Below are 16179 nucleotides of genomic sequence, written 5' to 3'. Positions count from 1 at the left end.
CTCCCCGGGCGGGCAGGGCTGCCCCGGAGGGTCCCTGGGACGCGTTTGCCCGGTGGCCGGAGTGCCACACGGCCGGTAGCCCGCAGAGCAGCTGGCCCCAGCCCGCCCCGTACCCCAAGCCCACTAGATGGTAGCAAAACGCTGCGCAGGGCCCGCACCGGCGTTGCCGGCCGTGGGCTGCCCAGGGGCTGGTGACCCTCGCCCACCTCTGGGCAACTTAATTCAGGGCTCTGTCCCTCCAAAACTTTACTGGCCTTAACCCTTTAATCTGCAGGATCCTCACCCCCGAGTAGCTGATCACACCTGGCCCTTTACACAGCACTGGTGCAGTGGAGCCAGGCACATTTTTTTAAATTGCTTCTTCCTACCTTATTTTTGGGGGAATATTCTAGTGTGGATCCCATCCAAGACTTATTGGTGTGTCTCAGTTTGTATCTCTGGAGCACCTGAAATGCAGAAGGCACAAACAGGCCTTTCCTATTCCTTGTGCAGCTACTTGCAGAGCTCTGGCCAAGGGACGTGCTGCGCACGCAGCTGTTCTGATGGGACACTGCTCCCCAGCAAGCAGGACAGTTGGCCAAGTTCACTTAACTGTCTCAACTAAGCCAGGAACAAATTAAATTTGAAGCGCTGCTCCCCTAGATGCAGCCACCATTATATAGAAAACAATCAAGTTTCATGTGGCATCCAAAGTACTTACCAAGCAGAATAACAGAGTGCCATGCCCAAGCTCTGGCAAGTTGAGAGCAAGCAGCCAGCCTGGGTGGGAGCCTTCCAAAAACCACAAGAAAAGCTCAGCAGAAGAGCTTCATACAGGAACACTCACAAAACAGAGCAGAAGAACATCCTCCCCCAAGTCTTCTCTGAAACCCATCACTGGAAATAGAGGGATTTGCCACCGCCTATAAGGAATTCCTGGCGTAAACTCACCTGTGTGCAGAGAGGTGTGAAGTGCTTGAACCTGTGAGCTGCTCTGCTTTCTTGGCTCAGCCCAGCTTACCTTAATGCCGTGTGGATCCTCCAGCCTCCAAGGGGTAGGAAGGCACTTCAGGGGTTCCAGCCCGGTGGGGTTGGCCCTGCAGGCTGGACAACACAGATGCATTACAGAGCTCACCTCTGGAGTCCTGCTCTGCCTGGATTTGCATGGGATTTTGCACAGATCCACATTTTCTCTCTGTTTAAGGACTACCTTCCTTCCTGCTGTTTTCTACTCAGAGGTGAATACGAGAGAGCTTTTATCAAAACACCCTCTAGACAACATAACTCTGGATGTCAGTTTAGGGTCCCTCCTGCAGAGCAATCATAAAGTCATTCAAGCCAAAGTGAGAAACAGGGCTGCAGAGTGCTCAAGTGCCTGGTTCTTCCCTCTAACGGCTGCTCCCCAGAGGAGGGGAGACTTCACATTAGGAGCTAAATAACTCATTCACTAAAGATCCCCAAAGAGCTTATGTTCACATTTCTGGTGGTCCCTAAGCAGCATCTGGAGGCTGAGCCCCCCACCGCCCTGCCACACGCAGCCCGCAGCCCACAGCCCCGGGGTGGTGCCATCCCCACCAGCTGCTCCTTTGCAAGGAGTTAAATGACCACAGGGGTGATGGAGAAGAGCCTGCTGTACTCCAGGCTGGAAATCCTAAAGTTGTGAATGCATGGAAAAGCCCAGTGTCTTCCTCTTCACAGCGACGCATTTTCATGGACAGATCAAATCTGCCCCTTCTAATTCCCATCTCCCCTTTGGCTGCAGCTCTCTCCATCGTGGTCCCAGCAGCCTCCGCATCCTTAGATGCCAAGCGATCGCAGAAGCCCAACTGCTGGTCTCCTTGGTCAACCAGCATGCCCTGGGCCATGCACTGGGCCAGACTGGCTTGCGGTGTCACGCCGGGTTGCTTCACAAAGGGATGACATTTCACAATCTTTCTTTCAACTTCCCGTCCGCTGCTGCTATACAATACCTACTCCAACTGTTCGCAATTAGAACATGACCAAAGATCTGACTGCTCTGAATGATACAGATTATCATCAGCAACAACAAAAAAGGGAAGTGCACAGTTGTTTTCTTTTCAAAAGCTTTTAATAGGACACATTTGTTTTTGTCATTTGTAAAGATTTACACTCATTTTTTGTCTTTTTTCTTTTTTTAAAAAGGAACATTTTAACCCAATTTTCCCCATGAATACCACCTTTTGTTGCCCTGACCAAAAGACCTTGTTTTGGCCTATGTACCTGATACAGTATAACAATATATTAACTATTAAATACAAAGTTCTATAATATATACTAGGTTGTTACGGACATTGCAATGGTACTGTGCCTACTCTAGTCACATTGTGTAATAGTGTACAGGGGTTATTATAGCCAAAGGGGCAGAAAAGGGGAGACTGGGGCATAGCCTAATTTACAATGGTAACACTTTTGTTTTCTGGTTGGTTGTTGTGGGTTTTGGGTTTTTTTTTCCTTTTTTTTTTCCTTTTTTTTTTTCTTTTCTTCTCCTTGAACACACCTTGCGCCGAGTGCAATCCACAGAAGTCAAAAACAGTGTTTTCTTTGCCCTCCTCCAAAATGTCTACAGTATAAACGGCCTGTAACCGAGCTATGAAAAAAAATCAGTTCTATGTGCGAGGGGCTGCGAGAATGGAATTTACATTTTTCCAGACGCGTCTGCAATCTCTCTGTCCCCCGTGTTTCAGACCGGCAATAGCAAAATATCCTCCTCCCACCTGTATACAGTAAATCCACAGTAGTAAAGTGCTGGTGTGCTTGAATGAACTCGATAGCCATGCGACTACTTTAACCATCGACAGGGGCTCAGTTTTGGGGGGTAGGTGTTTTATAGGGGTACAGTTCTCGAACAGCAATAGCACTGCAATATCGTAGAACTTGAGCTTAGCTGCTTACTTCTAAACACGACCTGGATGCAGGGCTCTGAAACTAGGCTCTACGTGTCGGAATACAGCAGGTCTGGCTCCAGGTTTATGAAAAGAAACTCGTAGATAAGAGCTGCTTCTGTTCCCAAGATGCTACGCAGACTTTTAACAATTTCTCTATAGATTTCTACAAAAATATAAAAAATTCTATCAACGTAACCATTCTACAGAACTCCCGTGGATTTTGTACATTTTGTTTAAAAAAAGTCAAATTCTATAAAACCCCCCCCAAAGGTATTTAAAATTATTTTAAGATTATTGCATGTGCTGCAGTACATTTGTATTTGTTTCTCAAAAGGGCATCTAGAAAAAAAATATGTGGTTTAGAAAACAAACTATTTTACACAGATTTCTTGTCCTGAATGCATCATCGTAGAATATTTTTTACTGGCTAGTCTTTACTGAATATTCACATATGATGTAAACTTTTTGTTACTTCCACAAACCTTGTCAGTGGGCAAAACCCCAAGTATTGAAAACAGAAGAGCCTTTAGGTTTTCTGTTACGTTTGCAGTTGAGCATTTGGATTAACATCACATCAATGTTTTGTGCCAGGATTTCAAGCTAAAAACTTCCATGGTTTTGGTTTTTTGGTTGTTTTTTGGTTTTTGTTTTTGTTTTTGTTTTTGGTAGGGAAGGAACTGTATGAGCAGTATCATTCCAGCTATACAAACACAGTCCTAATCATGAAGGAACCAGGGTCGGCAATTTTAGCGGCCTAGCTATTTCCCCAAATTATTTAGTACATGTGAAAGGAAAATCTAAGGCTCATTATGAGTGTAAAACCAAAAAGGGATTAAGAATATTTCTCAGGCTTAATACACTGTAATTTTATTATTTCCTTAAATATGATCTGGGGGAAGAACTGATGAAAGGTTTGTTTGAAATCATTGCTTTAAACGGGCTTAACTCTGGATTTGGACTGGCATATCAAAGAGAGCGGTCTCCGTATGGGCCCGCGTTGAAGAGGGGAAAATGTCCCAGCCAAGAATTAATCTAACTGCAGTAAATAGTACAGAATGTTAATCCTCCTACTTCAAATACGCTGATTGCCTGACTTCCCGCTGAAAGCCCTTACATTTCTCCAGGACATGTAAATCAATAGGGATTGTTTATGGAGTAAACGTCCTCAAGTGAAAATAAAGGAGCTTAAGACCTCACATGGGCTGTTAGGTATAAACAGCGTCTTCTTCTTGTATGTATACTTGAAGCTAATGCAGATATGTGTAGTCGTAACCGGCTAATCTCTGGATGGATAAAAGGCTGTACATCAACATGTTGTAGTGATTTGCAAAGATCAGTAGCTCTCAAAAAGTTACAAACTCCCGACTGACAGAATTAGCACAAATCCTCCTCTTGCTTGCGCTGGTTTAAAGACAGGATCCAGCAAAGCCTTATCCATGTACGCAGTGTTAAACCTGTGACTATTCACACGCTTCAGACCATGCCTGCGGAGTCTTACTTAGCCTACATCTTAATGTGATTTCATGGAGGTTGAGTGAACTTAATGTCTGGTTTCCATCAGTCTTGTGAAGAGCGGGAGGTGTCGAACCGGGCCAGCCTCTCGGGATTTTGGGGCTGTGCTGGCCAGTTTTACAGATTGCTTTTTGCAGAGGGCATTAGCACGGAAGTAAACAGTTAATTTCTGAGATGGGTGACATTAAGGACATGTTATACAGTAAGGACATGAATTCTGGTTTTATCTACTTTTTATCATGATGTAGCTGCTTAAGGCTTTTGATAGACTGGAAATAAAATTACAGTCAGGGTCATGTAAATTAGCTCTTACAGCAAAAAAACTTGACCTTCAAAACTGAAAATCAACAGTCGCTTCAGTACCTACAGACTTTCTTACACGTATTCCATAAAATAACTTGCAGTAGGCCTTGATTCTGTCAAACACATAAGCGTATGATTTTAGTTTTAAAGAATTGCTTAAATACGATCGACCTCAAGGCAGCTTAAGCAAGAGCTTAACTTTAACCATGTGCTTAAGCCTAGTGCCGCGGCAGCTCTGCGCTGAGGTCACCCACTGCAAACCCTCACCAGGGCCTCGCTCCCCTTCCCGCAGGGGTGCAGAGAGGAGGAGCCCCGCGGCAAACAGCAGGCTTGCAGGGGGGCAAAACTCAGGAAAAGAAACAAATCTGTCTCAAAGACCCTGGAAAAACATCTCAGAAGTGACCACAGGCTTTTCTTGCCTCTGTTTCCTAGGCACGTATGAAAATTAACCATTTTTGACATGATTTTGTGGGTCACCAGTGGATGATCTAGAACATCCTTTCATAATTCAGTATTGTGTACAGTGAAATGGCTCTACATTCACCACCTCCAGACATAGAATCGTCGAACCATAGAACGGTTTGGGTTGGAAGGGACATTACAGATCATCTAGTTCCGACCCCCTGCCACGGGACATCTGTCAGCATGTGGTACCTTCCTGGGTTTGTGCACTTGCTTTTACTCTGGATGTTGATTTTATCCAGGATTGGAATATTATTTTGTTAAAAAACTGCCACTGCATTTTTATACTACCCAAACAATCTTTTTCCCAGAATATCATTAAAGTCCAAGGGGAAAAATAAATTACATTAAATAATCCTTATTTACTGCTGACTGTGGGATACATTTCCTCTGTAATGCACTAATTGGCTACATTTTGTGCTTTGCAAAACAAAATGAAACCCAAACAAAACAAAACAAAAAAGAGAAGGGATTAAATATATATTTTTTTAGGTTAAAATATTCATAAAAACCAACTTTATCTCAGAAATATTCTGAGATACATAAAATAGAAGAAAATTAAACGAGTCTTTAGTCACAAAATGTACTACATCCCGCAATACTAGATTCAATTAATTTAATAAAATATAATATACATATAGATTCTGCACATTGTATTGCTTTTACCTAAGCAGAACATATGCTTAAGTAAGCGTGATATAGGTTAACCACTCTTTTAACCAGCTGGTTCTTTAATCTTTCTTTGGAAAATTTTTACCCAGTGCCATTTTGGAATACAGAGTTTTTTAATTTATTTTTTTTTTCTATTACATGAAAGGAAGAAAACATTTGGCACCAACAGAAAAGTAACTCAGGGGTCCATTTCCGTTTGATCAAAGGAAAAGCTAGGAAGTGTCAACAAGTCTTTCTTTGGGGTAGGAGACGTTGACATACTGTCTGGAAGCAACGAATCCCCTATATCCATCGAATCCTTGGACTCACAAGATGGAGCACGCCGTCTCAAGCAAATGTCTCCACTGGCAGGTGAGATGCTGTGAGGTCCTCTAGGTAGTAAACTCTGTCCATCGGGTGGATCTATAGATATACACGGAGGGCTCAGTTTTTTCTTCTGCCGTGTTCCTTGCAAGCCTTCCATTTCACTTACCACCTGACTTATGAAGCCAGAAGAGCTAGATGTGGAATGGTGCTGAGGGCTATTTTCCATTGAACAAATTTCTATTGAATGTCTCCTTTGATCATCTAACCAAGAGGGCGGCTTTTTTAGAAGACCCTGGGTGTCTACACTGTGGTATTTCTTCAGGTCCTTCAATGTAACGTTGCCGGTATTGCCTACGCTCCTCTTAGGAGTGAGAGGCTGAACCTCTGAACAGGCACTCGAGGCTGTACAAGTTTCTGAAGTGAAAGGCTCCGAGGAGCTGTTTATTTCAGATACTTCTTGGTCCATTGAATCTCCAGGTGTCTCCTGACACGAGTCTGCACAAGCACAGGATGCTGGTGCCTGCTTTGAAATATTATACTGGTTGTGGGAATGCTGCTGCGTATGAACGCTTGCCCGGCTCCATGCAGCCAACTCCTGCGCTTCTGAGGGCGTCAGAGCCACTGATGACTCCTCCTTGGGCACAGCGGGGACATTTGGGTCAGAGAGTTCACTCACCTCGGTGTGGAGATTCTCCTTGCTATCCAAAGAGTCGTTCCGTATAGCCATCTGTATCGGAGCGCAAAGGGATTGGGGAGGAGGGGAGTTGCCAGATGAGAGAGACAGACCAAACAAAGGTTAGTACAAGCAAGGCATAACGTTTACAGGGCACTCAACTCTCCTGAGATACCTCAGACCGACTGACTCCTATAACTCAACCTGCTTTGTGGGTTCTAGCAACTCCCAGGCTTCGGTGATCCATGGGTTTGTCGCTGTGTAAGTGACAGACGGATTTGACCCTTCATTCTTCATAAATGGTTGACCTTTAGCTTTCTCCTCTAAGGACGGGGGGCTGCAAAAACAGAATGCCCCCACCCAGACTTAGACATACTCTTGTTATCTGAAGGATGAGGGTCTACGGCAAAGCCCTTTGTAATTTTAGCAGCCCAAGTACGAGTGGAAGAGGGAAGATGTGCGAGTGAGCCTGTGTATTCCCTTCTCTATCCCAGGTGATGCTGAGGGCATGGACGCCCAGAGCCAGCGACACCAGAGCAACCATGGTCTGCGCCAGCATCAGGCAGCAGCCTGTCCCTGGCTGTGGTCCCCAGGCTGGAGCCATGACTCTGCACCATCTTATGGCAGCGGAGCTGGAAAAGCTGGACTAATAATAATAATCTGTAATTATTTCAAGTTATTCTGATGCTTGAGTTCAGGCTTCCCAAGGCAGATTTTTGCCTTGGCCGTCCAGAGCCATATGCAGCATCGGTGCCTGCTGGCAGAGACAACCCACGGCATGTTTTGAAGGCTCTGTCTTCTCACTGCACTGCATCCCTTGTCAAAAGGGTTTACAAATCAGCCACATTAACTGGCCCTTAAAGGCAGAGTCTCAGTTCGAGAAGACTCTTAAATGATCTTAAAGATTAAAAACTTCACAGAGAAATTTGGGGGAAATGCGTACAGCTGGTCTCAGTCCTTTAGAGAAGCGTAAGGAGATGAAATTCCTCATACTAAGGAACGCTTTTGTGACGAACCGCCACAAAATGATCTTAGAATTTATATAAAAATTGTCCCGCAAGGATCGTTTGAGCCAAATGATCTCTATTCAGGCAAAGCTCTCATCAGCTGCAGTATGCACATGTGTGCGCGCAGAAACACAAGAATCTATTGCTACATCTGCACATTGGGCTCCCTTTGTCGCCTGTGAGAGTTGAGAGAATATTTAATACGGCAAACGATTTTGTCCAATTGCTGGTGAATCCTTTCTAGTTAAAATTTTACAGCATAATACTGGCAACTGACCGCAGCCAAGAGCGGAGCTAATTCTGGTCTCCTCAATGTCAATACTTCTAGTGTTTGGGAGCGAAACCATGTTCCTATCCTGAGAAGAGACACAGGCCACGAAAAAGTAGACTACAGAAGCAAAAAGTAATTATTGTCGTTACTTTTGCTTGTACACCAACCTGTGTTGCACACAACGACAGTATTGGTCACCAGCAGCTCGCTCTTTCCCTATGATACAGGCATCTTTGGCAATTGGTAGTAGCAACTGTTTGCACAAATGTTTTACTGGTTTGTTTCAAAATAAAAGGACCCTCTGCCATCCCATTGGGGTCTACACCTGTAGTAGCCACAGCTTGGTGCGGGCTACACCTTGGGTACACAGTCCTGGAACCAGAAAATCAATATCGTTTTAATTTCAGGTGGAATTCCCCTGGAGAAAAGCTTTTGTGCAATGCACTGCCAAGGAGCGTGTTCCTCAGCAGGGAATGTTCTCTCCAAGCATCTGATCCACGCATCTTCATCTGCGAGTGCATTGCTAATTGTCAAACTTCCCGGAGTCTATAAACTGCACGTTACTGTGGGGACTGTGTCCGCTCTCCAGCGCTCTGAAGGGAAAGGGAGGTTAAACACACAGGTTTTAATGATGGAGGAGAGTGCACGGACCAGGTACGTGGTGGACGAGATTTATCTATGCACAAATTTGGGATAGGAGGGGGGACAAGGGGGAAGGGAAAAGAAAGAAAGAAAAGAAAAAAAGAAAACAAATCAGGATTACATGCAATATATGTAACAATAAGGAAAAAAGGGTACTACAAACCAAAATGCTTTGCTAGGTTGGGCTATCGTGATGTGCTAGTAACAAATTAGTGGCGGCTATAAAAGAAGCCAAGCAGAGAGTACCTGAGCAAGCAGAAGTGCCGGGAGCGTAAAGGGAATTTTGCCTCTTTAAGGACTAAGTTTCACAGTGTCTGGCCATCTAGATTGCAATTAACAGTAAGAGCAACACTGCCCTGTTGCCAGGAACAACCTTACTGCTCCCGTGGGCCGCACTGGGAGCTGCCAGCTCCTGGGGAGCGCGCCCAAGGCAGCACCTCGCTAGTCTTCGGAGCGATCTGTCCTCCTGTGGACCATATCTGCTCACTGTCCCAAAGCTTTTTCCTTTCTACAACGTCACTCCAAGAGCATGCTCATGTCACCGCGGGAGCAGAGAGAGGAGGGAGGGGAATAAAATAACTTAAACATACGAGAAGGTTTAGAAAAAGAAGCCTTCAAAGAGATGAACAAAATTAGGCTGAGGAAGATGGCTAACATGGTAATTTATTCTAGATAGAGCAGTTCAAAAGGATGGGTCTGTTATTCATTAGAAAGCAAGAGAGAGTGGTTATGAACTGGAATCATGACATCAATTAGTTTCCCCATTAGCAGCAACTGGGGTAACTGGCCAGCCCTGTGCAAACGAATACATGCTAGGAATTTCTTATGTCAATTTAGTATTACAGACTAATGTAATTGTTAACCTTGGTACTTCACATTCATTTTTAGAGTTTAATGAATCAACTGTCTAATTTGTCAATGTTGATTAAAAGATGAAAGAAATGGGAATATTTTCAGGCAGGAAAGAAATTGCTTTCGAAAAAATAGAACTGATGTAGTTTGTGTATATAAAATCAGGCATGAAACTACTGAAGGGAGCAGTTTGGGAATCAGACATGCCTCTGGTCCTGGTCCAGCTGCATAATGAAATATGCCTAAAAATGGGAGAGTGAAGCACAAGTTTTAAGTATTTTACTAAAAAAGATAAATTCAAACTTATGCTTCCAATCAAGCAGACTGGAATCTTTGATTAGGTCTCTTAGATCTTCGGTTGAATCAGGATTTAAATCAATGCCAGGCAAAAACCAGAGATAAAACCAGTTGCAAAATAAAATGTGTTCTGTTTTCCATATACTCAAACTTTTCAAAAGCACACCGGAGAATGGAAAATTAAGATCCTTTCGATTCTCACTGTAAAACCAGTATGCTTTCCATGATGGTTTTGCATACGAGGTATCCAGCTTCCTTTAAACAGTTTTCCCCTTTCGAGAAAGCAGAGGAAGGGCAGCCAGGGATGGAGTCTGCAGTCCTGTCTCCTTTCAAGCACTGAGAAAATCACAGCAGTTAAGAATTAGTTCCTCACCCCCAACAAGCCCCTGGGGAGCACTTGGCTGCATTTATGAAGAGGACTGAAAAAAAAAATAAAAATAAAGTGCTAACAATGTGGAGAACATTTAGGCATGTTGCCAAAGGAGATGATGCTCATCACGCACATTCTTTGGAGACTCCTGGATGGCTTTCAGATCAAAATCCATCAACCTTTTTGTTATTTCTGTTGGAGAATTACAGTTCTCTGGAGGTTTCGCTGTGAATCCCTCCTTGAATTTAAAGCATGGTTAACCTGGAAACACAACAATATAAAACCTCGGCAGGTTCGTGATCGTTAAGTCTGCTTACCTGCCTGCGGAGCAGCCTTTCAGCAGAAGGAGAGTGCAGCTGCGGGGAGGCCTGGGGTTTGCTCTCCCTCACCCAACGCTCGTGAGCTCTTACGTGGTGAAAATGGTCTTTTGGGATTTGCAGGAGAGAGCTGGTGTCTGCCGGCTGCGACTGCACCGATGCCTTTGAACCTTGCGAGAGGGAGAAGAGACAGAAATGTGATGTGTCCGTCTGGGCACGGTGTCCCTGTCTCTATGACCTCCCAGAGAAAACTGCTCCTTTTCACCTCGGACCAGGCATGGCAAAACCACTGAATTCAGCAACCAGCTCTCCATGACTGGGATAAAACTCCCAGCTACTAATAAATTATTCCAAAATTGTCCATTATTTCATTTTTCTTGGCATTTTCCCCTGATACAACTGGGACTAGCTCCTGTTAAGAATAGAAGATTACGAACTAGGAGTTCATCTGGACCAGCAATTTCTACATCCCAACATCCCAATAACTTTGCAGGCAACCACACATCTTAGCACCGCAAGGCCCTGGCTTTGAAAGACTCTAGGAAAGGATGTCTCCATACCTGAATGTATGCGGAGACCGACTGCTGGGATCTCAAAACCAGCATGCGCACTGGAAGTGAAGCGAAAGGGAATGGCACCTGGCAGCTTTAAGGGCGAGTTTTACAAAGCATCCCAGGAGAAGGCCATACACACTCCCCAGCCCCTCTCTGACCCTTTGTGGTTGCTGGCTACTTCTTCTAAAAGGTTTGAAACTCTGCATGGTCCCCCCCCCTCATCGTCTCCCCCCCCCCCCCCGGCTCAACATTTTTCAAAACAATTCATTTAACCTGGACCGCATCCCAGAGAATCTCATTTGTCCTGGAATCTTTCCCAGAACAACAGCCCCATTACGAAGGAGTATTCAAACAAATACCTCCTGCAAGTGCCAGCGTTTCTGACAACAAAACCCTTCTCAGCTTGAAATATTATGGCTTAGTTGTGGTGATTTATTAGAGGCGCCTGGCACCTTTTGCTATCTTCACAGCACTTTATAATATTACAAACTGTAAACAGGTAGGGGTGACTTCCCCCACCCCGAAAAGCAGTGACATTGTAGGTGGAACAGGACAGTGATGCATACGCCAAGATTTGGGCACCCTACCCACCTCCAAGCACTTTGGCCCGCTTAAGACAGTTGGAATTTCACCAGCGGGAGAAAAACACAAAAGGTTTAATTGCTTAATGTGGTTATGAATAAGACATCAGCTTTACCTTTCCAAAATACTTCTCCTGCATCTCAGTGGAACAGTTTTTTCCCTGTGGATTTACAAGGGTGCAATGGCTGTCCCTCCCCAAGCCAGGGCTCTCAGATGGGGCTGGGAACTGGGAAGTGAAATCTTGAAGAAAGAAGGGACTCAGAAATTACCCACTTTTTGGTCAAGTTGACGTAGTTTTTGTTCAAGACAGGACAAATGCATCTGGATCAAGGGTCAAAAATGAAGCACTGGAAACTCCCTCTGTAGCAAACAGGATTCTTTTGTATGGTCAGGGATTATAACTCCGAGGAATTTCTTGACTGTTACAGAGAACCATAAATTCTGGTTCCACTGAAGGTCATGGGAGTTTTGCTATTGATTTCAGTGGGATTTTACCAGGATTTTAGCTGCATCTTTTGCATTATGTGCAAACAGGTTCTTCAAAGGACAGCTCTTGACCTTGAAAACGTTGTGTTATGGCAGTGATTTCTCACAACTCCAGATTCATCTACCTCCGTTGTGTCCGCTTTTTTTTTCTGCTTTTGAACAGTCGCTATTCATCCACATTCTTATTACTATGCAAATTTCAACACATTCTTTCTGATCTGTTCAAATCTCCTACCATTCTGAACAGGGCCAAAACTATGTTCTGCTTAGAGGCTTTCAAATGACAATGCTTGTAAAAACTTCTCTATCTTAGCTGTGGCAAATGTCTAAAATGATGGCGTGTACAGAAGAATTAAAGACAGCTATGTCCACTTCCCAGCAGAAGGCAGCCCCTCGCAGACAGAGCAAACGAACGCACACTGATAAGCACCAGGAGGCAGCTGCAAGTACAGGTACAGAGGTGCAGGCGGAGAGAGAGCCCTTGGCATCTGCAATACGCTGGATCTAAGAATATCTCTGAATTTAGCTCGAAGGCGTATATCCCAACCACGCGCACTGGGAAGGACAATTCTACACTCTCTCCTTTTTCCATTCATCTCACACTGAGATCTCTCTCAATTCAGCACATTTACATTCATTTTACAGGCATTTAGAGACACCGTTTTCCCTTCTTTCACAGACGTTCCCATGTAGAGCTTCCAATACCTGCTAGAATAGGTACTGCTGCACAAAAAACAGGCATGAGGAAATATTTTTCTGCTGGGATTTTTGCTGCAGGGCCATAGCTAGCTCAGGTGAGATGGATGGAGCCCAGGCTGTACGGGCTGTAACCCCTGGAGAACCAGGCAGGGGGACAATCAGCCTTCAGCCAGGCCAACTGCTTGCTGTCACATTGCCAAAACGTTTGGAGGAAAGGAGTTATCTCTAAGAGCCTGGACTTTGCAAGCTGTGGAGGGTCTTTGCAAAGCCGTTCCACAGGTGTGAACACCAACAGCTCACTGGAAACCGATGGCAATTTGCTGCCTCCTACTGAATAGCTTGGAAAATCCCAGCTATTTCTATATTCATAGAATGGTTTGGGTTGGAAGGGACCTTAAAGATCACCCAGTGCCACTCTCTGCCCTGGGCAGGGACACCTCCCACCAGACCAGGTTGCTCCAAGCCCCGTCCAACCTGGCCTTGAACCCCTCCAGGGATGGGGCAGCCACAGCTTCTCTGGGCAACCTGTTGGAAAATCCCGCTCTTGTCCCAGCTGACAGATGTGTACCTGACTGGGACTTGTGATGTGCCGGATTCCTCTCGCCCAGGGAGGCAGGGCAGGGGCTGGAGTACGGCGGCTGGAACATGTAGCTGTCATTTGGCAAGGAGTGGGTGCGCCCCACCGAAGGCTTTCTCACGCTCAGCAAGTCCTTGCTGGGAGACAGGGTCAGCGTGTCGTCTTTGGAGCGGAGATCAGCCTACGGGGAAAAAACCAGTGAGGAAGGAAGGCATGATGGTGCGGGAAGAGGAGAAGTGCCCAGAAACGCTAGCGACAGCCATTGCAATCAGTATGGCACGATGGGCATGCACATCGTCAGTATGTACAAGTTGCACGAATGGATCTACCAGGAAGCTATACCCCTCATTTTGTATTGTCAATAAATTGTCACACAGAATGAACCACAGAAACAGAGGAAGCAACACTGCAGTAATAAACCATGACTATTTCGGGGATATGCAAAGAAGGCATCATGCCTCAAGGCCAGCAAAGGTCACATGCTTTGCATAACTTTGATCCTCTGCAATAACAGTAAAGCTCTCTCTACGTGCCCTCATCAGCAAGTCAGACTTTTGCAAAGGTGAGTAGTGTCCTCTTCTAACAATAAAAGAAAAAAAAAAAAAAAAAGAAAAAAACAAATACAAAAGTAGTTTACAGAAAATAATCTCTATTCTGGCTCCCAGCACAATTTTATTGGTTTTTCTTCTCACATAATGAATAACTAAACCCATTTTATTGAAAGGGATATCTACACCTACTGCTTCAGGGTTAAAGCCGTTCTCTAATTAGAAGGGATCTGATGCAAGTGAGGGTTATTGTATATATGTTGACTGTGGAGTTTTTACAGCCAAAGAGTCTCTTGGAATGGGCAGCACCAGAGGCAATATCGAATGAGGTGGATCCAGGGCTGATCTCATAAGAAAATATCTCCATCCCAGAAATGTTCTTGGGTGTTATTGTGTTGGACAGTATTAGCATAAATGGAAGCAAAGTCAACTTCCCTGGATATTTTTAATGAAAGAATGATTTCACCTTTAAAAGGCCTCCATTGAAAAACACAGAAAAAAGATGTGACACTGTAGTCCGATATAGTATATTGCTGATGGTTTTTGGAAAACTTTAAATCTTATTTTCTGACAAATCTTCCCTTCACTCAGTGCATTACAGCTTTCCTGAAATCAGCACTGAGATTTTTTCTTTTTCCTGATTTTATCCTTCGGTCACAAAACCAAAACTTCACTATGGCATTGCATTTGCACAAGAAACACGGTGAGATTAAAAGGAATTTACAAAAAAGGAAAAAAATGAGGAAAAACGAAGAAAAGGAAAAAAAAAAAAGGAAGACAACTGCTGTAAATTTAATGAAGGCAACGGATCTGCACTGTCATGCAGCATTAGTTTCGGTCCTTGGGAACGTGCCGATTTGGATATAGCCTGGATACAGCCTAGATAAGAGAGACTGCGGTCTCCTGATGTAGCTCAGGGACAGAGAGCAAAACCTGTGCTGGTAAAGCTGAGGCTTGGGTTTTGGAAACCTCCCTGTTCCTCCCTGCCTTCCCCTTCCGAGCAGTATGTTTATGCTATTTAGCTTTCATATTATTTAGCTTAAAGCAGAAAAGATGGCCCGAAACCTGAGATTTCAAAATTCAAAACCATTTGGATCCCAACAAGAGAATTTGGATTCGAGATCCCATCCAAACCCAACCTTTAATGAACCTCTAGGTTCATTGACAGGATCCAATACCACAGCGGGCTCCTTTCCACTCTCTGATCATCCCGGGGGAAATCTCGTGAGTCAACTTCATGAAAACCATTTAAAATGGCTGCAAAATGGTCTTCCGAGTCCAGCTGACAAACAGAGCAGCGGGAGCACATGACTTTTTGGTTCACTGGTAGTTTTGAAAAACATGTTGTTTTGGCTTGACTGAAAATCAGATCTGAGTTTTTCGTGAACCAAAGAAAAAAAATCCCAACCCAAATCTATTTTGAGTCAAACAAAACATTCTGAGATATTTTTCAACTAAGGCTGTGAATAAATGAAGCGTAAAAATATTGCACTTAGAAAAGATTTCAATGAAAGCTTGCAGTTTTTCAGGAGTTTGGGAAACTGTTTTGACCAAAACACTTTGTTGGTATTGACTCAAATTGACAAAATGCTTTGTTCAACCTGGTTTTGCCTTCTTTTTTTTTTTTGTTTTGTTTTTTGACAAAAATTATCTCCCTTGGCTATACCGGGGAGACTTTGCTATGCTGTCAAACAGGTTTGTCTAATCTCATTCAAAACTAGCAGGGCTCCTTCCTCAGTCCAGCTCTCCAGACTAACTAATTTTGAAACAAAAAGTCTCATACAAGACGTTAAAACATAGTTTACAAAATCTTTTGCACGTGATGCCGTGAAGCATGATGGGAAATATTGTCACGGTTTAAGAGATGTTTCCCAAGTAAGTGCTAATTAGGATGAGAGTCAACTAGGATGGCAGAAAATTTATCAACAACACAAACATCCAAAGGCAGGTACATGAACAACGACAAAGAAAAAAAGAATGATCCAAAAATGTTGGAAAAGGAGTTATGTCTGTTGTACAGCAGAAAAAAAGCACTTGACCGCTACACAGCTAAAAATGTCTAATGTTTCAAAGAGGAGATGGTTAAGGCAGGGTTCAAAATACTGGTTATTTCATTCAAAAAGAGTCAAATAGACACAAAATAGTCCAAACTTTTTTTTTTTTT

At 44.1% G+C, this 16179-nt stretch overlaps 1 protein-coding gene across 3 annotated transcripts in view; it reads right to left on the bottom strand.

The window, feature by feature from the left end:
- Positions 1-2433: 2433 nt before the first annotated feature.
- Positions 2434-16179, bottom strand: part of CACNA1G (calcium voltage-gated channel subunit alpha1 G) — a 153967-nt gene continuing 140221 nt past the window's right edge. For all 3 annotated transcript variants that reach the window (XM_054221875.1, XM_054221876.1, XM_054221877.1), the window contains 3 exons: positions 13459-13648; positions 10570-10739; positions 2434-6867 (listed from right to left, as the gene is read on the bottom strand). In XM_054221875.1, the coding sequence (XP_054077850.1) occupies positions 6013-6867; positions 10570-10739; positions 13459-13648 (1215 nt within the window). In that variant the 3' untranslated portion in view covers positions 2434-6012. The remainder of the gene's footprint in view (positions 6868-10569; positions 10740-13458; positions 13649-16179) is intronic.

The sequence above is a fragment of the Rissa tridactyla genome, chromosome 15, assembly GCF_028500815.1.
Source record: "Rissa tridactyla isolate bRisTri1 chromosome 15, bRisTri1.patW.cur.20221130, whole genome shotgun sequence".
In the NCBI taxonomy this organism is placed as follows: Eukaryota; Metazoa; Chordata; class Aves; order Charadriiformes; family Laridae; genus Rissa; species Rissa tridactyla.
Note: the sequence above shows the minus strand (reverse complement) of the source record. Positions and strands in the feature narration are given on the sequence as shown.